Source organism: Hyperoodon ampullatus (assembly GCF_949752795.1).
Source record: "Hyperoodon ampullatus genome assembly, chromosome: 4".
Lineage (NCBI taxonomy): Eukaryota > Metazoa > Chordata > Mammalia > Artiodactyla > Ziphiidae > Hyperoodon > Hyperoodon ampullatus.
Genome location: NC_136917.1, coordinates 51,271,407 through 51,298,390, shown reverse-complemented (window position 1 = coordinate 51,298,390; position 26,984 = coordinate 51,271,407). Strand labels below are relative to the sequence as shown.

The 26,984-nt window shown below is 38.6% G+C and overlaps 1 protein-coding gene across 3 annotated transcripts in view; it reads left to right on the top strand.

The window, feature by feature from the left end:
* The window catches only part of STK32A (serine/threonine kinase 32A), a gene marked incomplete at both ends in the record, with an annotated part of 117,704 nt that overhangs the window by 4,381 nt on the left and 86,339 nt on the right, over positions 1-26,984 (top strand). For all 3 annotated transcript variants that reach the window (XM_079702208.1, XM_079702207.1, XM_079702209.1), the window contains one exon: positions 26,195-26,250. In XM_079702208.1, coding sequence (XP_079558334.1) covers positions 26,195-26,250 — 56 coding nt within the window. The remainder of the gene's footprint in view (positions 1-26,194; positions 26,251-26,984) is intronic.

Here is a 26,984-nt window from a genome sequence, read left to right as displayed (position 1 = left end):
AAACAATAAACTAGTTCACAAATACATAAACCAGATAACTTCAGATAGTGTTAAAGTGCCACCAAGGAAATGACTGTGAGTGATCTTATGGAGAGTGACAGGTGATGGTAAGGAGACCACTTCAGATAGGGTGTGGCCAGGGTTGGCCTTTCTGACAAGGTGACATCTGAGGTAAAGCCTGAAAAAGGTGAGGAAGCCACTCATGTAATAACAGAAGAACAGTTCAAGCACAGGAAAACGTCCAAATAATGACAAAATTGGAAATGACCAGTTGCCTATGTCTTCACATTCCGATGAGGATGAGTTTGTATATTATGAAGGGGATATTTTAAAATAAATTTATTTATCTATTTATCTATTTATGGCTGCATTGGGTCTTCGTTGCTGCGCGCGGGCTTTCTCTAGTTGTGGCGAGCGGGGGCTACTCTTCGTTGTGGTGCGCGGGCTTCTCACTGCGGTGGCCTCTCCCGTTGCGGAGCACGGGCTCCAGGCGCACGGGCTTCAGTAGTTGTGGCACGCGGGCTCAGTAGTTGTGGCTCGCGGGCTCAGTAGTTGTGGCTCGCAGGCTCTATAGCGCAGGCTCAATAGTTGTGGCTCACGGGCTCAGTAGTTGCTGCACATGGGCTCAGTAGTTGTGGCATGCAGGCTCAGTAGTTGTGGCTCGCCGGCTCTAGAGTGCAGACTCAGTAGTTGTGGGGCATGGGCTTAGTTGCTCTGAGTCATGTGGGGTCTTCCCGGACCAGGGGTCATACCCCAGTCCCCTGCATTGGCAGGTGGACTCCCAACCACTGTGCCACCAGGGAAGTCCTGAAAGGAATCGCATTTAATTGCCGTATTAACTTGTTTACAAGATCATCGAGTTTTGGGGAGGAAAAGTATGAAATTCTGGTTATTTACTTTTTATTAATCAGTAAATCCTATAAAGGTGATTTGGCTCCTTTCATAGGTCTGGATTGAGCACAAGGTAAAACTTTGATAGCTGTGAGGCTTCTGACCAAGAAACAACAACAAAAAGCACTGGCTAATCCAAGAACATTAATACCTATATCATTTTTTATCTATTTTTATATAAATAATCAAATGGGGCCAGAATCTAGGGCACTTAAATGAACCAATTTAATTCTTTTTAATATATTGCTGAAAAGAATCCCAAAATGTGATGGAAAAGTATCTAATATTTCCTTCAAAGTGTTTACTATTCCCAATATATAGATTTGAGGAGAAAATGTGTACCCATTTTCCCAAGTAATATTTCAAGATTTCTTTCTCATGGAAAAAATGTTTTGGTTCACTTTGAAGGTAATTAAGGAATAAGATGTTAGTGGATGTCCCTTGAGATAAGCTGTTCTTGCTGGAATTCATCCTGACACTTTGTGTTTCATGCTGTTCCATCTGATACTGATCCTGAGATCATTCTGTTAGTTAGTTATGTTGATCTTTATTTAGTGAAAACAAAGTATAAGCTTTACAGCTGCTGTGGAAGAGCAGAAGGCTTGCTTATTTAATTACTGTTAAGTGATTTTTTACCAAGTAGACCTCACATGATACTGTTGTTTTCTTTTGTGGCTTAGGGCAAACCCAAGTCCTAGTTACATTTTTTATTGTGGTATATTACATAATGAAGTGTACCATTTTAACGATTTTTAAGTGTACAGTTCAGTGGCATTGAGTATATTCATATTTGGGGACAACCATCACCACCACCATAGAACTTTTTAATCTTCCCAAACTGAAATTTTGTGCCCATTAAACAGTAACTCCCCATTCCCTCTTCCCTGCAGCCCCTGACAACCACCATTCTACTCTGTCTCTATGATTTTAACTATTCTAGGTACCTTATATAAGTGGAATCATGTAAGTATTTGTCCTTTTGTGTCTGGTTTATTTCAGTTATCAAAGTTCATCTATACTGTAGCATGTATCAGAATTTCATTCCTTTTTAAGGCTGAATAATACTCTACTGTATGCAGATACCACATTTTGTTTATTCTCTCATTCATCAGTGAACATTAGGTTGTTTCTACGTTTTGGCTACCATAAATAATGCTTCTGTGCAGGGGGATCAGCTCGGTGCTTTGTGACCGCCTGGAGGGGTGGGATAGGGAGGGCGGGAGGGAGACGCAAAAGAGAGGGGATATGGGAACATATGTATATGTATAACTGATTAAATTTGTTAAATAAAAAAAAAATTCTATGAAATAATGCTGCTGTGAACACGGGTGTACAAGTATCTGTTCAAGTCCCTGTTTTCAACTGGTACATCCTTAGAAGAAAAATTGCTGGATCATATGATAATTCTTCAATTTTTTGAGGAACCACCCAGCACAATGTCTTCCACCTAATTATGTTTTGTGTTTTAGTAGTGGGAGACCACCTGACCTAACAGGCCAGGGCTCTGGTAGTGGAAACCCATACACAGTTTCAAATCTCAGCTGTGCCACAGACTAGCAATCTGTGTATTTCTATGAGAAAAAGCAAAGGGGATATAGCCTGATCAACCATCAAACACTAGAGTCAACTAACTATAAAGTGTTCTAAAGGGATTTGAAATACAATAGAAAAAAGTCCCCAAATCTGAAATAATTACTGGTGAATTAATTTGAAAAAAACCAAACAAACCCTTCGATTGTACAAGTTATCAAACTTCTGTAAGCTCAAGTTTCTTCATATATAAAATGCAAGTTAATTGGGCATACTTCACTGGGTCATTGTGAGGATAGAATAAAATAATGCAGATAAAACAGTTAGCAAGGTGTCTCATATAAAGTAACCACCCAATTAATGCTAGTTATAATATTATTTATCAGTGCCAGAGTCTCTGAGCATGAACTCTTTGAAGTATTTCAACTTCTAAAAGGAACAAAATCGATTACATGCAACTGTGTAGATGCCATAGTTAATATGACCTATTCACACTTCTATCAACAGAGCTGAATTGCCAGATGGCAGATTGTATGGATTCTGTGAAAACCTATATAAGTCCTCTGAAAAGAAGCCAAATTATTAACTTCACAAAAACATAATCCCATCTCTTTTTTCTGTGATCCCCCCTGGGGTGAATGTATTTTCATTTAAGGCAAAATCAAGAACTCCTTGGGCTGAAAAATCAATAAATTTACTTTTCCTGATTTAAGCCCAAAGCAGATTATTTAAGTAATCCCATTTGATCAACAGACACAGTGACAGTAGTCCCCCAGAACCAACTATCGTGTGGATACTCTGAGAAATAATGATACAGAAAAGCATCCTAAGTTTTCTGAAAGAAAAGAAGTACAGGTGATACTTGTTTTTAATGTTTATAGCTTGTTCATTATATCTGCTTTATTTCCTCTCTCTGAATGCAGTGCTTTTTGTTTTGTTTGGGTTTTTTTTTTCTTTTGCTTGTTTGATTAAAAAATTAACATTTTTAAAGTCCAATCATTGAGGTTTTCAGGCTGATTTAGAGAAAGAAATTCTTTAGTACGGGAAAAAGTGGACTTGGTTATAATTCACAGTCTGGGCAACAGAAGAGGATCTTGCAATCATTTTAAGTAGTATGTGTTTCCAAGCATATACAAAGAGTGTAGAGGTGATAGAGTTGGTTTAGTTAAACCAAGAGACAACTTTCTTCTGGAGTGCTGTAGCTTAGAACAGTTGGCCTTAGGTTCAAATGCCTCTACAAAGAGTACATCAATGCCCTGAGTTTGCAAAGAGAGCTCAATTATTGCATTGTTCTTCAGACTTGCTGAAAACCCAATGTTCCACTTTCATTTGGCAACACTTGTCTCCTAGGATATGTGATCGCTTCCAGTTTTCCTACATCTTCTTTGGTGAGGGAGGCACTGGGTCCTTCAAAAAAGTTGGGCCAAAAAAGTTGGCCACAGATTTGCAATCCAAAAGAAATGGGAGGTTACAGAATTGATTCCAGCCACGGAAGTACTCTGAGACTCTTCTTTGTTGTTTTAATGTCCATGCATTGCATATTTGTACCCAGTGGGCTAGGCAAATGAATTTCAGACTTTCCCCTCTCAAACTTGAGTTATGTTGTCTGTTATTATTTACTATTTTGTGTTAAAATGATTGGGAAAGTAAAATGAAAACTTCCCTAGTAAGAATTGGCTTTTTTTTTTTTTTAATTTATTTGTTTATTTTTGGCTGCGTTGGGTCTCCGTTGCTACGCACAGGCTTTCTCTAGTTGCAGAGAGGGGCTACTCTTCATTGCAGTGCACAGGCTTCTCACTGTGGTGGTTTCTCCTGTTGCAGAGCACGGGCTCTAGGCGTGCAGGCTTCAGTAGTTGTGGCTTGCAGGCTCTAGAGCACAGGCTCAGCAGTTGCGGCGAACGGGCTTAGTTGCTCCGCAGCATGTGGGATCTTCCCAGATCAGGGCTTGAACCCGTGTCCGCTGCATTCGCAGGCGGATTCTTAACCACTGTGCCACCGGGGAAGCCCGAGAATCGGGCTCCTAAAACCATTATGTTATCTTGGACAGTCTACTCTTTAGTTAAGGTGTTTGTCATAAATCTCAGATCCACTAGTTTATAGTAACAAACACTTTTAACTTGGGAGGGCTCTAATTTCCCATATCCCAAGCGATTGGAGGAATCTGGGAGAAACAGACTAGACGGCCAAGAAAACAGACATCAAAGACGGAGCTAGTGCTTCCGATTTGCATGCTTCCCGATACATGTTTAGGAGAATCTACTCAAACAAATATAGGAAACTTACATTCTGCCCTTGGAGATTCACAATGCTTATCAGCATAATAAAGGCTCTGAAATGTGCAACAATATTGAAATCTCGGTACTCTGATATTTTTCAAACTTATTTCAAAATTAAATCAGTTTTGTGGAAAACCTTTTAATACCTTGTGGCAAATAATTCTCTGTGGACCTCAATTTGGGAAACAAAAGGTCATGATCAGGAACACTCTTTTTCTATTGGAAACGTCATTTCTTCCCATTTATCCCCTCCTTCCTCCCCTCCCTGGTTTAACAGCTACAGCTTCTGATTTGCAGAATCTCTACAGCTGAAGAGCGATTATGTTCTTCTCTAAGGTCTCCTCACCACAACTTTTTCAGGCAACACAATTCATGTTTACTCAGGTTAATGAGTACAACACAAGGTAGCTCTGTTTAATGGTGGGATGCTTCTAGTCCAAGTGGGAATTAGATTGGGAGATAATTCACTTCCTTATTGTTCTTTAAATAAAGAACATTTTAGTTCAAAGAGCGTCTTATGAACAAATTATGGTGATGTATTTGCCGATTATTAAACACTCACGCTATACTAACTTTTTATCCTATCCAAAGCTATAGACAGTTTTTTCATTTTCATCTTGAAACTAACCTAGGTTGAAAAATGAAATCTGTAAGCTGGCTTCAATATTCAGCAACTACTTCAATGAGAATGGGAGTGAAGGCCTTCAGAGAATCTGACTTCTGCTATATGGCCTTGCCAGGGTCAACTTAATTACAGTGACCAGCCTTACCCATCACTTTACCAACTTAGGTCCTATGAATTATATGGGGATTTCAACTATGCATTGCTATGGGACCATTTGTGGAAATTGTATTTGGAAACACACATACACAATGCCAATGATGGAATTATATTCCTGTTAAAATAGGACACTGAGCACAATTTATATGGTTGAAAGGACTGAGAAACCTATGGATATAGATTTTGAATTCAGAAGACTGGCAGAGGCTTTATTTTATTTTTTCTCCTGAACTATTTCTTCTTTCCTTCCTGGAGGCATATTTACAGTACAATAAGTAATATTCACCTTGTTTTACACTTGAGTAACCTATGTTTTTTGTTATTTCTGAGAACAGCTGAATGTAGGGGTTGGCATGCTTTTGCTGTGATGGGCCAGATAGTAAATATTTTATGTTCTGCTGTTCAGTCTCTGTCACAACGACTCAACTCTGCTGTTGTGGCATGAAGGCAGCCAGAGATAATGTGGAAACTAACGAACATGGCTGTATTCCACTAACACTTTATTTGTGGACACTGAAATTTGAATTTCACATCATTTTCACTTGTCACAAAATATTTTTATTTTCCAAGCATTTAGAAATATGAAAGCCATTCCTAGCTTATGAGCCATATAAAAATAGATGGTGGGTTGGATCTGGCCCATGCGCCATACTGTACTAACCTTTGCTGTAAAGCATCCTGCAGACATTTCTTTACATGTGCCAGGGGCTCGTCTGATATCCATTCATAACCCTCTAGCTGTAACTGAGGGACTGGGCAAGGAGACTGACATCTGTTCTCTATAGATGCTTAACAAAGGCAGTCTTCACCAACTCTCTTTTGGTTCATTAGTCTGAGTCAGTGGAAGTACTTGAACCGAGAAATCTACTGTTTTAGAGAATAAAATATATCATTTTTGTGATATATATTATTTGGTAACCACATAGACTGGATTCAGTTAAATAGGTACAACCTAGAATTCATTTGAAATATCATTAGATAGAATTTATTTCCTACTGGGGCATTTATTTAGTCAACTGAGAGGCATCCAACAGTTGGGGGTATTGATCCCCCATCCTGCCCCACTGTTCTACTTTCTGATTTGTTCTAAAGAAATAGCCAGTGTAATTCTGACTTCTGAGCAAACTCATGAACTGGGGTCCAGGCAGCAGAAAAAGAAGCTGTTGGTGCCCACTGCTTGGTCTTGGCACCAGTAATGGGTGACGGTAAAGCCCAGACTCCCTGGGGCACCACGTTTCCTAAAAGGGAAGTGGTGACTGTGCAAGCAGATGCCTCAACTGGCCTTGGAAGCTCCTTCCCTGGAGAAATTTCAAATATATCCTGAAACGACCTGCCAAGCTCCACATGTATTAGTGGCAACCATTTGCTGCCAAACATTTGGTTTGATAAAGGGCTAGTGAGCCAGCTATGTTTGTTTTTTTTTTAATTTATTTATTTTTGGCTGTGTTGGATCTTCGTTTCTGTGCGAGGGCTTTCTCTAGTGGCAAGCAGGGGCCTCTCTTCATCGCGGTGCGCGGGCCTCTCACTATAGCGGCCTCTCTTGTTGCAAAGCCCAGGCTCCAGACGCGCAGGCTCAGTAGTTGTGGCTCACGGGCCTAGTTGCTCCGCAGCATGTGGGATCTTCCCGGACCAGGGCTTGAACCTGTGTCCCCTGCATTAGCAGGCAGATTCTCAGCCACTGCGCCACCAGAGAAGCCCTAAGTAATGTTTTAATTAGTGAATCACCAGTGAAATGTTCTAGAGTGGACCTTCAACCTTAACTAGCATTATGGTGTCAGAGTTACTGGTTAAATCATTAGCTTCCAGACACCCTCTGTGGACAAATGTAACATTTTTCTTAGTTTGTGGAGAAAGGTGAAAAACAAGGGCAATGTAGTTTCTCATAAAGCTAACACTATTAAAATTTTTAATTTTTTTAACATCTTTATTGGAGTATAATTGCTTTACAATGGTGTGTTAGTTTCTGCTGTATAACAAAGTGAATCAGCTATACATATACGTATGTCCCCATATCTCCTCCCTCTTGCGTCTCCCTCCAACCCTCCCTATCCCACCCCTCTAGGTGGTCATAAAGCACCGAGCTGACCTCGCCGTGCTATGCAGCTGCTTCCCACTAGCTATCTATGTTACATTTGGTAGTAATATATAAGTCCATGCCACTCTCTCACTTCGTCCCAGCTTACCCTTCCCCCTCCCCATGTCCTCAAGTCCATTCTCTATGTCTGCATCTTTATTCCTGTCCTGCCCCTAGGTTCTTCATAACTTATTTCTTTTTTGTTTTTACATTCCATATATATGTGTTAGCATACGGTATTTGTTTTTCTCTTTCTGACTTACTTCACTCTGTATGACAGACTCTAGGTCCATCCACCTCACTGCAAATAACTCAATTTCATTTCTTTTTATGGCTGAGTAATATTCCATTGTATATATGTGCCACATCTTCTTTATCCATTCATCTGTCGATGGACACTTAGGTTGCTTCCACGTCCTGGCTATTATAAATAGAGCTGCAATGAACATTGTGGTACATGACTCTTTGAATTATGGTTTTTTCAGGGTCTATGCCCAGTAGTGGGATTGCTGGGTCATATGGTAGTTCTATTTTTAGTTTTTTAAGGAACCTCCGTACTGTTCTCCATAGTGGCTATATCAATTTACATTCTCACCAACATTGCAAGAGGGTTCCCTTTTCTCCACACCCTCTCCAGCATTTATTGTTTATAGATTTTTTGATGATGGCCATTCTGACTGGTGTGAGGTGATACCTCATTGTAGTTTTTGTGTGTGTGTGTGTGTGTGGTACGCGGGCCTCTCACTGTTGTGGCCTCTCCCATTGCGGAGCACAGGCTCCGGACGCGCAGGCTCAGCAGCCATGGCACACGAGCCTAGCCGCTCCGCAGCATGTGGGATCTTCCTGGACTGGGGCATGAACCCGTGTCCCCCGCATCGGCAGGTGGACTCTCAACCACTGCACCACCAGGGAAGCCCTTCTCTAAATGTTTGATAGAATTCACCTGTGAAACCATCTGGTCCTGGGCTTTTGTTTGCTGGACGATTTTTAATCACAGTCTCAATTTCAGTGCTTGTGACTGGTCTATTCATATTTTCTATTTCTTCCTGGTTCAGTCTTGGAAGGTTGTGCTTTTCTAAGAATGTGTCCATTTCTTCCAGGTTGTCCATTTTATTGGCATATAGCTGCTTGCAGTAATCTCCATGATCCTTTGTATTTCTACAGTATCAGTTGTTACTTCTCCTTTTTCATTTCTAATTCTATTGATTTGAGTCTTCTCCCTTTTTTTCTTGATGAGTCTGGTAATGGTTTATCAATTTTGTTTACCTTCCCAAAGAACCAGCTTTTAGTTTTATTGATCTTTGCTATTGTTTCCTTCATTTCTTCTTCATTTATTTCTGATCTTTATGATTTCTTTCCTTCTGCTAACTTCGGGGTTTCTTTTGTTCTTCTTTCTCTAGTTGCTTTAGGTGTAAGATGAGGTTGTTTATTTGAGATGTTTCTTGTTTCTTGAGGTAGGATTGTAGTGCTATAAACTTCCCTCTTAGAACTGCTTTTGCTGCATTTCATAGTTTTTGGGTCATCATGTTTTCATTGTCATTTGTTTCTAGGTATTTTTTTTATTTCCTCTTTGACTTCTTCAGTGATTTCTTGGTTATTAAGTAGTATATTGTTTAGCCTTCATGTGTTTATATTTTTTACAGATTTTTTCCCTGTAATTGATATCTAGTCTCATAGCATTGTGGTCAGAAAAGATACTTGATACAATTTCAATTTTCTTAAGTTTACCAAGGCTTGATGTGTGACCCATGATATGATCTATCCTGGAGAATGTTCCATGAGCACTTGAGAAGAAAGTGTATTCTGTTGTTTTTGGATGGAATGTCCTATAGATAGCAATTAAGTTCATCTTGTTTAATGTATCATTTAAAGCTTGTGTTTCCTTATTTATTTTCATTTTGGATGATCTGTCCATTGGTGAAAGTGGGGTGTTAAGGTCTCCTACTATTATTGTGTTACTGTCGATTTCCCCTTTTATGGCTGTTAGCATTTGCCTTATGTATTGAGGTGCTCCTATGTTGGGTGCATAAATATTTACAATTGTTGTATCTTCTTCTTGGATTGATCCCTTGATCATTGTGTAGTGTCCTTCTTTGTCTCTTGTAATAGTCTTTATTTTAAAGTCTATTTTGTCTGATATGAGACTTGCTACTCCAGCTTTCTTCTGATTTCCATTTGCATGGAGTATCTTTTTCCATCCCCTCACTTTCAGTCTGTATGTGTCCCTAAGTCTGAAGTGGGTCTCTTGCAGACAGGATATATACGGGTCTTGTTTTTGTATCCATTCCGCCAGTCTTTGCCTTTTGGTTGGAGAATTTAATACATTTACATTTAAGGTAATTATCACTATGTATGTTCCTATTACCATTTTCTTCATTGTTTTCAGTTTGTTATTGTACATCTTTTCCTTCTCTTGTGTTTCCTGCCTAGAGAAGTTCCTTTAGCACTTGTTGTAAAGCTGGTTTGGTGGTGCTGAATTCTCTTAGCTTTTGCTTGTCTGTAAAGGTTTGAATTTCTCTGTCAAATCTGAATAAGATCCTTGCTGGGTAGAGTAGTCTTGGTTGCAGGTTTTTCTCCTTCATCACTTTAAATATGTCCTGCCACTCCCTTCTGGCTTGCAGAGTTTCTGCTGAAAGATCAGCTGTTAACCTTATGGGCATTCCCTCGTATGTTATTTTTCCCTTGCAGCTTTTAATATTTTTGCTTTGTGTTTAATTTCTGATAGTTTGATTAGTATGTGTCTTGGCATGTTTCTCCTCGGATTTATCCTGTATGGGACTCTCTTCACTTCCTGGACTTGATTAACCATTTCCTTTCCCATATTAGGGAAGTTTTCAACTATAATCTCCTCAAATATTTTCTCAGTCCTTTTCTTTTTCTGTTCTTCTTCTGGGACCCCTATAATTCGAATGTTGGTGCATTTCATGTTGTCCCAGAAGTCTCTGAGACTGTCCTGAATCCTTTTCATTCTTTTTTCTTTATTCTGCTCTGCATTAGTTATTTCCACTATTTTATCTTCCAGGCCACTTATCCGTTCTTCTGCCTCAGTTATTCTGCTACTGATTCCTTCTAGATAATTTTTAAGTTCATTTATTGTGTTGTTCATCATTGTTTGTTTGCTCTTTAGTTCTTCTAGGTCCTTGTTAAACATTCTTTTATTTTCTCCGTTCTATTTCCAAGATTTTGGATCATCTTTACTGTCATTACTCTGAATTCTTTTTCAGGTAGACTGCCTATTTCCTCTTCATTTGTTTGGTCTGGTGGGTTTTTACCTTGCTCCTTCATCTGCTGTGTGTTCCTCTGTCTTCTCATTTTAATCAACTTACTGTGTTTGGGGTCTCCTTTTTGTAGTTCCCGTTGTTTTCGGTGTCTGCCCCCAATGGCTAAGGTTAGTTCAGTGGGTTGTGTAGGTTTCCTGGTGGAGGAGACTTGTGTCTGTGTTCTGGTGGATGAGGTTGGATCTTGTCTTTCTGGTGAGCAGCATCGCGTCTCGTGGTGTGTTTCGGGGTGTCTGCGACCTTATTATGATTTTAGGCAGCCTCTCTGTTAATGGGTCGGGTTGTGTTCCTGTCTTGCTAATTGTTTGGCATAGGGTGTCCAGCACTGTAGCCTGCTGGTTGTTGAATGGAGCTGGGTCTTAGCACTGAGATGGAGATGTGTGTGAGAGCTTTCACCATTTGATATTACGTGGAGCCAAGAGGTCTCTGGTGGACCAATGTCCTGAACTCATCTCTGCCACCTCAGAGGCACAGGCCTGACACCCAGCCAGAGCACCAAGACCCTGTTAGCCACATGGCTCAGAAGAAAAAGTAGAAAAAAAGAATGAAAGAAAGAAAAAAATAATAAAATAAAATAACATTATTAAAATAAAAAGTAAAAAATAATTACTAAAAATTAAAATGTAATTAAAAAGAAAAGAAAGAAGAGGGCAACGAAGCCAAAAAACAAACCCACCAATGATAACAGGTGCTAAAAACTTTATAAGGGAGGAAGGTCCCTTAACGGGAAAGACCTGGCACACTGAGGGCCACCAGTGCCTTGTGGAGAATGGAGGAATTGGATAAATGAATGCATGCTGGGTGTGCAAGCCCTCAGCCCTCTTTCCCATTAGGCTCTGATAACACTGACACCAGGGGCCTCCCTCTCCAGACAAGACTCCAGGTAGTGTCTTTCCTGGAGCTTTTGACAACCCAAGAAGGAAGATTTAAAGTTAGCCGACTTCAGAATTTTCTAACTCAACATCCTAGCCATTGTTTTCTGGAGTGAAGCCTGCTGTTGACAAGTTCCATCCTCATGCTCAGAACGTTCAGACAGGGGTTTAGGTCTCCACACTTAAAGATGAACAGATAACCAAGGATTTTTGGACATGTGGGAAAGGCTTCTAATGGGACTGACAGATACTAAAACACATGAACAGAAAAAACAGCAGCTTGACGATAACTGTCAGAGAGAGATGTGATATAGTGACCAATAATTTATTTTGATAAAAAAAATAGGATACCAAGAGAGCAACATTCATAGACCAAAAATTAGTGTGAGGAGAAAAAAATTACAGCAAGAATGGAAAAATTCCAAAGGTTCAGAAGATAGATTTAAGAAAATTTCCTCGAATAATGAACAGAGATAGAAAACAGAAGGCTAAGTACAAGAAAACTTAAGAGCCAGTCTAAGAGTTCTAGTTTTAAATAATAGTAGGTACAAAAATAGAGCAAGAGAAAATAAAAGGGAGGAAACCATCACTATATAATTTGAAGGAAAAAGAAAAGCCCAGAACTTTTCCAGATTGAATGAGCCTATCAAGTGCCCAGCATGACAAATAAAATAAGCCCATATAATCATAAAACTTCAAAACATTCAGCACAAATACACAGTCCTGCAAGGTTCCAGAGAAGAAAACTGTTGTTACATCAGAGGGTTTGACATCAAAATAGCTATAGACGTAACAGCAACACAAAAAGCTAGAAATTAAGGAGAGCCAGTCCTCAAAATTTTGGAGGAAATTGAACCTAGAATTCAATACTCAGCCAAACTTGCAATTGAGTGTGAGTAGAAAAATATATTTTGCATATATATAAGGCTTCAAAAATTTACCTCCCATTCAATCCTTCCTACAAAACTGTTGTAGAATGCACTCCACGAAAACAGGGGAATCAAGCAAGAAAGAGGGAGACAGTGCATGCAATAAGCAGGGACTCCTTCATGAAAGAGGAGTGAAGGAAATCCCTAGGATGACTGTGACGGGAAGCCCAAGCATGACAGCTGTGAAGCAAAAAGGATAAAGAGTCCAGATTGGAGGGCTCTGGTAGAGACATTTTCAGGAAGATGGCCTTGTGATTGATGCACTTGAACATGTTGAAAGGGAACTTAGACAACTAGAGAAGAGTTTGAGATTGAATTAGGAAAAAGGCTATAGAAAAGCAAACAAGTATAAACAAGACAATTATTAACTCCAGGGAAAACCAAAAAAAAGCATGTGCAAGAAGGGAAAACCAGTTGTGGTTTACTACATGACTCAGGTGTGTGTACCATTTCCATACTCATAATAATGGAAATACTGAATATTGATCTAATTGAAATTATTTTATCAGATACAGCTATACTGTATTAGAAAGATAGGAGCATGTTGGGTAAGACCAAAAGACCAAGGAATTGAGCTAAATGCCCACCTGCCACCCTGAAAATTCAGTAAGTAATGCCTAAAACTGACAAGAAAAAAAAAAAAGATACTATTTAGAAGATACGGTGGAAACTACCAAACTTATTAACTCAAAGAAGTAAAAGTGTTAGCTTCTTGGCCAGAAGAGATTGAAGCATGAGACAAGTGGATCATAGGACTAACATCAGTGTTTAATGTAGATAGATATAGATACATACCTTTGATAAAAATTAAAATGTCTAAAAGATAGAAAAACTAATCAAAATAGTAATCACTGTTATCTTTAGATGATTTTGTTTTTCTTCTACTTTTCTGTATTTATGATAAAAGCATATTAGTTTTATATAAAAAATATTCATTATGAACAAGAAATTGAAACTCAGAAATGGCCAGTAAATTTCGTAATTCCATTTGTCTTGTAAGTGGTGGATCTAGGATTCTAGTGCAATTCTGTCTGACTCAAATCATTTTTTATCTTTCATCAAAGCATTCCATCTTCACTAAAAACCAAGAAGCAAAACTGCCATGCCACAATACTTGCTCCCCTCTCCATAGAGCTTCTTTCTATACCAAACACTTGATTGCTTTCATTTGTCTACTTATTTGCCTATGTATTTATTTATACTCATGTAATTCCAGAAAGATTAAAGAATGGATTCCAAAGATACATACACTATAGCAAAATAAAATAAAAGTGAGGAAGGGGCATTTGATTATCCAGGTTCTCACAAATACAACTGAATGAGTCATACTCAGTTTCCTAAGGATGTGACTTGATCCCAAGCTCCTTTTGTTTTTCCATCGGTGCCTAGCACAGTCCTGGGCACAGATATGCTCAAAGAATATTGGTTGATTTGACTTGCTAGTAAAGCTATGGCTTCTGGAGGAGTGAGTTGAACTTCTTTTCTCCTTGTTGTGACTGTCCTGAAAGTGTGTAAATAGTTTTTTTGCTAACTGCCTCCATTTGGGAATATAACATGATGACTAAACATTCACCTAATTAATGGAAAACTGGTAAAATCCACCGAAAGAACTATTTTTAAGCAACGCTTCAATTTTTTTCGGTCCTTTTATTCCCTTTTTGGCAAATCATGTAGTGTCCATTCTTAAAAATAAATGGGCAAAAGCAGGAGGTATATGGAAGGTATGATGAGGTATATGGAAGACTAATTTAATGTGGGTAACTTCCAGTTGCCATAGTGAGAGATACTTTACTTCTGTTTGAAGATCATGCAGCAGTGACAAAGGCAATATCCTTTGACTCCTGCTGTTAATTATCCTTCAGTTCCTGGGGTTTTCATCCATGTCCTTGCTTAGGATAGTTGTTGGTTATGAGGTTGGTAGGGTGGAAAATGGCAGTTCAGAGAATGGCAGTTCTTGACACTTTGGGGCTCAAAGAATGAGTAAATCAATCCTTGAGGTGTTTAAGGTATAAATCTAGTGCCTTCAGAGAAATCTGAAGCTGTCACCATTCAAATGGAGACTTTCTTTTTTAATTGCCTAGCTCATTAAGAAGCCTTTTGATAATAGGTCGTTGGTAAGACATTCCTTAGGAGCTACGCTACCCATTTTATTAAAAAAATTTTTTTTAATTTTTAATTGAAGTATAGTTAATTTACAATGTTGTGTGGAGGTACCAATTTTAAATGATGACATGCTAGGAAATAAACATGAAGAAAAATATCTTTAAAATGTTTCCTCCTAAGCTATTACATACTCTGTTAAACTTTGGTGATGGTACTTCCTCCATTTAATAAGTATTGATTATGCATGTGCTACATGCCCAACATGGTTGTAGGCAATGTAGATACCATAGTCAACAGGACGGGCCCAGTGTCTGTCTTCATAGAGGGTATATTCTTGGTACTGTTCATTCTGTGTCATGTCCCAACATAATTTTGCCTAATGTTTTGGCAAGAAAAGCATTGTTCTGGGCTGATACCACAGTGACTCATCCAGTAACAATAGCAAAAACAGTAATAACGATACTTTTATTGAGTTCTAACTAAAAACTCTTGATAAGCACCTTTGATATGCCTTATTTCACCTAGTCCTCCTAATAACCTTAGAAGGGATACTAAATGCAATCAGTTTTACAGAGGAGGAAATTTAAACTCAGAGAAGTTAACTAATTTAAAGTCCATAGCTAGTAAGCAGTGCAGCCAAAACCCAAACCCAGAATTTCATGCTCATAACCACCATATTGTATTGCAAAACTTCCAGGACTCTTCTGTACTATTAAAATCACCAAACTTGGAGCCACACATAGTCGGTTTCAAGTCCAAGCACCACCCCTGGGAGATTTAACTTTTTTGGGGTCTCTGTAACTCATCCACAAAGTAGCAATAATATGATAACCTTGGGCTTCCCTGGTGGTGCAGTGGTTGGGAGTCCGCCTGCCGATGCAGGGGACATGGGTTCGTGCCCCGGTCCGGGAGGATCCCGCATGCCGCGGAGCGGCTGGGCCTGTGAGCCGTGGCCGCTGAGCCTGCGTGTCCGGAGCCTGTGCTCCACAACAGGAGAGGCCACGACAGTGAGAGGCCCGCGTACAGCAAAAAAAAAAAAAAAAAAAAGACAACCTTATAGTGTTTTGGTAAGGATTAATTAGGATAATGTATATAAAGCACTGGATCAGTACCTATACAATGGGTGTACATAATAGATAATGAGTATAATTATCAACTTTGACCTAAGATGTGGCACAGTGCAGGCAACAGAGGCCTATTAATTATTTATAGACACCATTATTAATTTGCTTCCAATTCATGGGGATGGAGACAGAGGTAGAAGGGGAGGTCTGAGGCCTTGGAAATCAAATTCAGTAAACTATTTATTGAGAGCCTCTTCACACTAGGGTTTGAGTCGCTCAGTAAGTACATCCTCCCTGCCCTCCACTGCTTGGTCACCTGTTCAACTCTCACCCTTTCTGCGAGGCCCAAATGAAGTGCTGCCCTTCCCTGAAGCTCTTTTCATCTTCTATAGCAGGAAGAAATTTCTCCCACCTTAGAACTCCCATGTGTTTAGTGGACAAAACAGTGGTTCGTAAATAAAGCCCTGCAGACTGGTTCTGGGAAGTTTCCATCAAAATCCCCCAGGGAGTGGATTAAAATACAGATTCTTAGGTCCAGCCTCCAGAGTCTGATTCTGATGAGGCCCATGTATCTGCATCTTTAAAACAGTGTTTTGGGTGTTTTTGGTGGGCAGACATATTTGGGAATCACTGTAGGACAACATGAGGCTCTCAGTACATACGCATTCCTTTACATTGCAGTTATTTATGTGTATGTTTCAGTTCTTTTCCTTGGAGATTATATTTCTGATACTCCAATTCAATGTAGGGATAAAAATAAGAAAAAATAGAAAGAGGAAGTCCCTTGTAACATTTTTCTCAGATCCTAATCATCTCCTCTAAGATGTTTTACTGCATTCCCTGGACAGCTGTTCCTGCTGTATGTTCCCATGACACTCTGATTTTCTCCCTACAGCAGTGGAGCTTGTATTAGTTGGAACTTGAATGAGTTTTGCTAAAAACGTAAAAATTTAAAAATTATTGGAAGAATATCAGGGTGCCTGCAGAGTAATCAAGATAGGCCCTATCTGAATAGAAAGCCGCACACTTTAATGCTGTCAGGGATCCCTTTTTATCTTGCAAGTCCACTTTATTCCATGTGTTGGTTACATTTCCTGGGACCTACTGACCTGCTTTTTCTCCATTTGGCCAGTTCTGTTCTCATGTTCAGAAAGCTTTGTGATAGCGGGGAAGCATGCATTTCCAGATCAGAAAACCCTGCATGTAAAGTATGTAGATTGGAATGGCTCAGGTCACAGTCCCACTCCCAGACCAGGGCTTCTGGCGAAGGGTGGGGGACATGATGAGTGACAGATACCAGTGACCACACATGGTTGGTGGGATCAGTGTTATAAGACAGGATCCATGAAAAAGAGATCTTGCTGAAGAAGACGAGCCAGAAAGATGGACACTGTTGTGAGACAAGTCTTTCCCTGACTCTGTGCTGCATATACTACTTTCTCAGGTACAATTATCTACATTTAATGGGCTGCAGCAGAGAACAGCGTTTGAGGACAGCTCCGGACTCCACCCCTTGCAGCTGCCCCTTGCTTACGCTGTGGCCTTGAGAAAATTACTTAATTACTCTGGGCTGCAGTTTGCTCAGCTTAAAGAAATGGCAATAATAGTAGTACTATTTCATCGGATTGATGGAAAATTGAGATAATTTATCTATATAACATGCTTAGACTAATGCCTGATATTCCTTACAAAAATGTTAGATATTAGCTATTATTAATTATTCTGTTGTCCCACTAGACTGTCAGCCCCAGGAAGGTAGGCAACCTTGGCTTTCTTTCTCCCCAGCACAGAGCACAATGCCTGGTTGTTACTGCGTGAGCCATCAGTACAGCTTTGTTGTCGGTGAACGCAGACCAAGTTCAGTGAGCAACATCTGCACCTTTACTCCACCTAAGTGTCTATTCTGCTGTAGTGGGGGGAGGGAGGGGGGAGGAATTACACACACTTACACACACATACACACACACACACAGTTCCTGAACTGGAGTGAAGAAGGGGCACATGGGGCCAGCTAAGCCATTACTGTCTCCGTGTGGAATTGACTTTGCCTGTAGAGAACCACAGCCAACCCCAGTGTCATGTTTAAGCAACCAATGTGTGTAATGTATCAACTGGGACCAAATAGCACTGGAATTTAACATCATGCTGTATAAGTAAAGTGTTTACTAAATAAATTGCCAGCATAAGCAAGATATGGAGAGCCTGCTTCAAGAGGATATTTCCCAAAGCACTTAAAAGTACCCACTTATTAACAATCACATTGGCATGATGGCATGCAAGGAAATGATTGATTGTTTTGGCTTTTAATTTAAGCAGTAGCAGGAGTTTTTAGAATTGTTGGAATTTGGAAATTTTTTTGTTCTGTGTATCTTGGATAGATATAACCTTAGAATAAATTATGTTGTATTTTAGAAATGTCAAAAGCTATTGATTTAAAATACAAGTACATGCTTTTAACAACAACAACAAAAAAAGCCTTTTTTTTTTTTTTTTTGCGGTACGCAGGCCTCTCACTGTTGTGGCCTCTCCCGTTGCGGAGCACAGGCTCCGGACGCGCAGGCTCAGCGGCCATGGCTCACGGGCCCAGCCGTTCTGCGGCATGTGGGATCTTCCCGGACCGGGGCACGAACCCGTATTCCCTGCATCGGCAGGTGGACTCTCAACCACTGCGCCACCAGGGAAGCCCAAAAATGCCTTTTAAAAAAAGACTTAAGTCCAGAGGGACAAAAAGGGAAAGGCTGATACATTTGACCATATAAAATTTGACTATAAAATATAAATTTAACACTTAAGTTTTCTACCTTATTAAAAATGTTTTAAAGTCAAAAGCCAAATGGACAGCCTAGAAAAATATTTCCGAGATGTACTAAGAGAAAGTTAATTTACTTAACATTTTAAATGCATTTGCAAATCAATAAGAATAACTCATTAAAAACAGGCAAAATATATGAATAGGCAGTTCTTTGAAAAAATAAATGTACAAAGATATGAGACTTTACTCATTAAAGAAATACAGCTGACCTTTGAATAACAATTGTGTGGTCCACTAATTTTTTTTCAATAAATACGTACTACGGTAACTACAGTAGTACACGATCAACCTTGGATTAAATGAGCAGATACGAAACCACAGATATGGAGGAACCTCAGATTTGGAAGGCTGACTATAAATTACATGTGGATTTTTGCTGAGAGCAGGGCTGGCACCCCTAACCCCCTACATTGTTCAAGGGTCAACTGTATAAAGTAAATAATTCAATTTTTTTTCACTTGTCAGATAAAGGACAGTTGATGTGATAGTGCTGGCAGGGAGGGGGACAAAATGTCACTCTTACACGTTGCTGGAAGGAGGCTGGGTGCAACATCTTTGGAGGGCTGTTGACAATATCCATTAAATTGGAAAATCCACATAATCTTTGTCCCAGTAGTTCTACTTTTATAAAGTTAGCCTACAACACATGTACATAAGCTGGGTTAGGGTTAGGGTTAGGGTTAGGGTTAGGGTTAGGGGTTAGGGTTAGGGTTAGGGTTAGGGTTAGGGTTAGGGTTAGGGTTAGGATGTTTATGGTAGTATTGTAGGAAATAGCAGATAATTAAATCGTCTTTGAAAGTCCATCAACAGGCTAAATATTTTATGGTATATTTATGCAATGAAGTATAAAGGAGGTATCTAAAATACTTAGATATAGAGCTATATGTAATGGTAGTAAAGGACAGAAACAGTATAATTATGTAGAAAGGGCTTATAGTCTCTGTTCCTATAGGAATGTTAGTACCTTGCTATTGCTGTCAAAAGGGAATACATATAATATGCAGGAAAAAATCTCTTAAAGGATACAGAAGAAATGGTTAATAGTGGTTGCTTTCTAGGAATAGAAGTAAAATTTTGCAGTGGGAAGAAGACTTAATTTTCTCTGAATAATTGTACTTTTTTTTTTTTATCATTTGTACCTTTAGCTTTCAGTGGGCCAGACATTATACTTCTGGTTTATAGCATCTCATCTTCAAAACCACTGGCGAGTCAAGTTTAATTAGCTCTGTTCTACAGATGGGGACCTTGTGATTTGAAAAGATGGAGTAACTTATCTAGGGTCCCACTGCTGGTGTCCTTGTTCTCTCATCAATAGAAAGGTTTACAGAAATATCAAGGAGTGCGGTTCTCAATAATCTCATGTATGTTCATGATTCCATACTTAGGAAGGCTGAAACATTTTTAAAGAAAAAATAAAATATTTTTACCTCAAAAGTAGAAAAAAGAATGGATTTTCTGCTTTACTTTCTAGAATGCTCTTCTCCCAAATTTCAAGTGTCAGGGTGATATAACAAAGTCTAAAAAGTGTTTCCCCTTTTCTTTCCTTCAACAAACACACAGAATGTTTAGACTGGGGAGATGGTAAGAGAAGTAGAACAAAGGAAATAAAGAGCATCAGGCCTGAATCCCACCATCAGTATGCTTCCGCTTAGGGAAAGACTTGGGAAAGCCTGACTGTGATTCTAGAAGGATAGACAAAGAAGTTCCACCTTGCTTCTCCTGATTCTACCTCTGGAATGGGTGGACGCACAGCAAGAATAACCATAAGACAGCTATAGAGATTAAAAATGTGGGTGCAGGATCAGAAAGGTGTATATGAATTTACATGGAGGTGGATTTATTCTATCTGTTCCTCCACTCAAGTGTTGGGGGTGGCTTTGTGACACCAGTCAACTGCTGTCCCCTCAGTTGGTCTTATTGTCCATGTGACTTATAAATTCAAGCCTACCAAAGAGCTGAGTGTGATTTTAGTGCTTAAACATTTGTTTTTCATACAATAGCCCCTAAATGAAATTCCTTGGGTGCTCACACAAGGAAAACAAAATTGGATTGGACTTTGACAGACTGTCTTGGTCTTCAAATGGGGTACCTTCTCCGAGGATTTACATGTGTAGTTTTGACTGAATAGGTTTTGCCTTACTTTCTGACTTACGAACCTAACCCCAAGATGAGTGAGTCACAATACTAGTTATAATCATGGCCAATTATTTAATCTCTCTGAGGCTGAACACGCCTATCTGTAAAAGCTGTCAGGTTATTGAGAGAATACAATGAGACATACAAAGGAAACATACATAGACAGACCTCTAATGCCTATAGAATTTCCGTGTCTGGTTGATTAGTGGAGAATGTGCACCTATCCAAAAGAAAAACTCTCAAGTAAGTCCTTTTAAGATACTTAGTTTTAAAAATAAATAAAAATATTCCATGGGATATCATAACGTTAGGATCTGTTCAGCTTTGTCTATTAACCTGATATACCTCCAGGAAGCCTTAAGAATACTGTATGTACTGACATGATGGTTGCTAAGACTGGGGTGAGAAGACCTGTGTGAAAGCAAGACTCTGGGGCAGAGAGGAAGGTGCCGGAGGTTAAGCTGCTGTTGCCTGTTTGTTTCCCCGCAGGCCACATTCCCTGGCCCAGCCCTATCAGTGTAAGTGAGAACCAGATTCTGTCTCTCCCTACACTCAACCATGACCTTCAAAACCCCACAAAGACCCAGGGTCTAACAGGGTCTCCAGGAGACCCTTTTTATCTTCTTGGCACCAGAGCTTCTCCAGGAACCAGAAGGAAAGTTTTAGAACATGATACAAGGACAAGACACAAGAAGAAGCCACAACAAAGGTTAACTTTGCTTCAGAGATTGAAGAAAACACTGCTGCAAGGCCACCACACCACAGACTGCAAAGCCCAGATGTGTAGAAATGACACTGACAGATGCCACTTCCGTGTTGCCTGCTAATATCCATGTGTCATGAGAGCAGCTTACCATGGTATTTGCTGGGGGCTCTGAATTAGCCTATTCCCTAAGCAGTAGTAGTAGTACTAGTAAAAGTAGTTTGTTCCAGTTCATATTCTAAGTACTTTACATATGTTAACTCATTTCATTTTGCTATAAACCCTACGATGTATATATTATTTTGATCCCTATTTTATCAATGAAGATACAGAGCATGGAAGTAAATCGACAGGAAAAAGAAAAAGAAATTGCCAAGATTACACAAGTATTCATTGTAGGAGATGGAATTTGAACTCAGGTAGTCTGCCTCCACAGACTTTGCTCTTAATCTCAGGGGCTGGTAAATTTTTTGTAAAGGGCCAGCTAGTAAATATTATGGCATCGATTTTCACATGGTCTCTATTGCATATTCTCTATTGTTTTTTTAAAATCCTTTAAAAATGTAAAACCAATCTTAGCTCACAGGAGGCACAAATACAAGCAGCAGGCCCATTTTGGCTATGGGCCATAGGTAATCTGCTGGTAATACTGCACGGGTTGATCAAAGGTTTAAGCACACTGTGGGTGTGCTATTGCATACTCCCCTTAGGCAAATCCTATGTGCCTGTAATATAATTGGTTTTCTGTTGACAAAATAATCCACAGTTCTGACTTCATCTCTCTCTCTCATTTTGTCTGAATTGATGAGGTTTGGTTGCCTTTTCAATCAGCCTTCCTCCAGACTAGTGTTGCTGTTGTTGGACATTTAAGAAGGGACCGTAAGGATGGAATAAGAGCTTATTTTTCAGTCACTTTCAGTGTGTCATCGGCTTTCTCTCCAGGATGTATTATTATACAGGGAAGTGACCTTAGGCACTATGGCATTGGACTGGAGTTGGATCTTTCTTTGACTGACTAGAAACAAAGGCATAAATAAGATGTAGTATCTCTAAAACCTTAAGGTTGCCACTTTTCTGGGACCTAACCTGACATTAATTAAGGCAGTTCTGCTAGTAGAAATTTATCAGCAACCTGGCATCTAATCCTTTATCATTTTCATTAAAGCTTAAAATGGCTTATAAAGAGACATGGTTTGTGAAATGGATTGATATTGCAGTGGAACGTCCTGCTTTCTAGGCACCTGCTATATACTTGGAGATTCAATACATCATCACAGCATTGTAGGCTAGGCTACTAGTGAAGTAACCACTGTGAGTTATTGGATTTGCTAAAAATGAAATAAATCTTGGTTATTTGTTTTTTTTAACACTTCCATAGTACATAATGCATAACTCAGCCTCATGTGATGAGTGTGAGGAAATCACTGCATTGGTTATTTCAGTTTGAAACTTAAGAAAAAACTTAGAAAAGTGTTTTTCAAGTTATTTTGACCACAACTCATAGTAAAATATAGACTAAAAAAAATTCTCATGATACAGTACGCGTCTATCTACACACAGATGTAAACTGAAACAAAAGTTTCAGAGTCAATACTACTCTAACTGCATTTGAGACATTTCTGATATTTTATTATCTCTTCTATTCCATTAAATTTTTTAATGTTCTTTATTACAACTAAATTTATTTCATAACTTATTAATAGGTCTTGACTCAGTTTAAAAAACACTTCCCTAGAAGACCCACATTTCACAGTGCTCTGGTTTACAAGAAGCAATTGTTTGGGGGTTCTTCTGTATCTTTACAGCTTACTTTATTTGTTGAGAACCAGATTTATGTGAGATTTACGTGTAAATCACTGTACCAGGCTCTATGGGAAGTGCAAAGAGATGCCTTCAACTACCTCAAGCCAGGAATTTTCTGAGTTGCCAGGAAAACACAGGTGAACAAAGCAAAATATAATCTCTGCCCTCATAGAGTTTATGATCTAGTGAATGAAAGAAACTCAGAACTCAAGGAGTTTGGGAAGACAACATAGTCAAGTGAATGACTTAAGTAAGTAAACTGTTTTATTCGCATTTTTCTGGATAAAAAGTGTTTCTTTATCTAGCAGGGTCAGTCCCATTTTTACAGATGAGAAAATGGAGACTCAGAATCTGTCATTTAGGCTTAAAGACTTAAATATAAGACATGACACCATAAAACTCCTAGAATAGAACATAGGCAAAACATTCTCTGACATAAATTGTACCAATGTTTTCTTAGGTCAGTCTCCCAAAGCAATAGAAATAAAAGCAAAAATAAACAAATGGGACCTAATAAAATTTATAAGCCTTTGCACAGCAAAGGAAACCATAAACAAAAAGACAACCTATGGACGGGGAGAAAATATTTGCAAGTGATGCGACAGACAAGGGCTTAATTTCCAAAATATACAAACAGCTCATACAACTCAACAACAAAAAAACCAAACAACCCAATCGAAAAATGGGCAGAAAACCTAAATAGACATTTCTCCAAAGAAGAAATACAGATGGCGAATAGGCACATGAAAAGATGCTGAACATCACTAATTATTAGAAAAATGCAAATCAAATCTGCAGTGAGGTACCACCTCACACCAGGCAGAAAGGACATCATTACAAATGCTGGAGAGGGTGTGGAGAAAAGGGAACCCTCTTACACTGTTGGTGGGAATGTAAAGTGGTGCAGCCACTATGGAGAACAGTATGGGGGTTCCTCAAAAAACTAAAAATAGAGTTGCATATGATCCAGCAATCCCAGTCCTGGGCATATAGCCAGACAAAACTATAATTTAAAAAGATACGTGCACCCCTATGTTCATAGCCGCATTATTTACAATAGCCAAGACATGGAAGCAACCTAAATGTCCATCGACAGAGGAATGGATAAAGAAGATGTGGTATATATACAATGGAATATTACTCAGACATAAAAAAGAATGAAATAATGCCATTTGCAGCAACATGGATGGACCTAGAGATTATCATACTAAGTGAAGTAAGCCAGACAAAGACAAATATCATATGATATCACTTACATGTGGAATCTAAAAAAATGATACAAATGAACTTATCTACGAGATAGAAAAGACTCAGTTCTAGAGAACAGACTTGTGGTTGCCAAGGGGAAGGGGTGAGTGGGGGAGGGAAGGACTGGGGGTTTGGGATTAGCAGATACAAACTATTATATACAGGATGGGTAAACAACAAGGTCCTACTGTAGAGCACAGGGAACTGTATTCAATATCCTGTGATAAACCATAATGGAAAAGAATATGAAAAAGAATATACATGAAATATACAAAGAATATACATGGAACTGAATCAGAAATTAACAGAAGAAATGAACACAACAGAAATTAACACAACATTGTAAATCAACTATACTTCAATAAAATTAGAAAAAAGAATCTGTCATTTACCAGAATTACATCATTGTTTTCAGGCCAAATCCAGGATTATTTGTAATAGACATGCTGCCTCACATGATTAAATGTTTTTGGGGTTTTTTTTGAAATAAAGTGGGTTGGGAGTTTAGAAGAAGTGATGATTAAGTCACATTATAAAAATGTTTTAAACTTGAGAAAGCTTGGAAGATGAGAGGTCCCATTACTCATCTCTCTTTCCTTCAGAAGGAGCTAATCTGATTATTTTTGAAATCGACAAATTATGTCTTTTAAAGAGAAGAATGGCACCTTCTTGTATTTTGCAATCCTTTTCTGATTAAATTCTTAAAATCCCTCATTTGGAATTTTACTCATCTAAACCCTTATTTCAAAAACCAGGAAAGAAAGTGGGACATTTTCTGAAGATCATCAAGGCAAGGAACCAAAGAATGTCACCTGTCTGGGAGAATCTATGCTTTGTTCTTCTCTTCACCAAGCATTTCTTGAGCATTGACCCAAGAGACCATGCTATCTATAAACTAAACATCTACTGCTCCTAGGAAGGAGTGAACATGTTATTATTTTTTAATTGATGTATATATAGTTGATTTTAAATGTATTAGTTTCAGGTGTACAGCATAGTGATTCAATATTTTTATAGATTATATTCCATTTAAAGTTTAGGAGTGGAAATTTTTAAATGGCAGATGGAAAAGATCATCTCAACTTCAAATGAAGTGTATAAAATAGACTTTTATACTCATAATCATCCTCATCTCTTAGATATCTATGCCCTGGGGAACAACTCATTCTATAAACTTACATGTGTAATAGTTTCTTACTTGGGAAAATTGAGATCATTTGGATACACTAAAGAGTGGTTTTAGTGAGAAAACAGACAAGGAGAAGATTTTTAAAGTGCCAACCCTTAGTAGAATTGTATGCACAGAGGACCAGGTCTCTGGCCACCTATGTGAAACCCTCTGTTATATCCACTTAGAGCCCAACAACATCTCTCTTTCTTAACATTCACCAAGAGTTTTAATTGTCCACTCATTTTGTGACGATTTAATCCGTAAGAGTCTCTCTGGGGAGCCTTCACTAGACTAGTCTCCATAAAAGTAGAGATTTTATTTCTACTCTATTACTACTATATCCCCCAGTACTAAGCAATGTGATTAAGTGTTAAAGAAATGTCTATTGGATGAATGAATGGTCATGTTAAGGAATGTTGTTTTAAATAAAGTACTTAGGTTTAGTTCAGTCTTTGTATATTATTCATTAGCTACTAAAAGAGCACCTGAATCACTCATGATGTTCTTTTTGTTTGTTTTACAGTCAACTTTGACCACTTTGAAATTTTAAGAGCCATTGGAAAAGGCAGTTTTGGGAAGGTGAGAACCAAAATGATTAACCAATAATGGGGTATGTAGCTCAGAGAACAGGGAGCCCAAGAAGGTTCAGATTAGTTACTGGGACCACAGTCAATGATAATTCAGAGATGTTTTTATAATGGGTTTTTATAAAATTATTACCACAGTTTGAGCAAAGTGTAAGACAGGCAGCTACATAATGAACGTGAATGTTCTCAGAATTATCTCAAAGTCAAATCAGTTTACTCACTAGAGTTTGAGGCTTTCTCTGCGCTAATGGGGAGAGTAAGATTTCATAATCATTTGCAAGTTGTACCAGTACATTCAGTAACAGTTGTCTTGTCAGTATAAGAATTAAATCTTTTCATGTGGGAAAGAAGCCACCTAATTTCTGTTTTCCCCAATTGTACCATAGTTTTATTTTTAAAAACCTACCATAAAAATCCTACCATAAAATTCATACTCATTCAGTCCAATTCTTTGTAAGAATCTTCTAGATTCATATTCTGATTACTATAGTGTCTTGTGGAAACATACTTTAACAGAATATCTTATATTTCATAGTGAAATTGCATTTTAGAATCATCTGCTGTTGACTTTATCAGGCATTATATGAACCTCTAAAAGAATTTCAAAAATATGCACATCATGCTTAGTGTTTTTCCCCATGCTTCAAGTCCTTTTTGGTTGTATCACCCATGGCTGTCAACAGAAATTCTTGCACAATATTGTTCATCTTGACATTTAGTCATGCC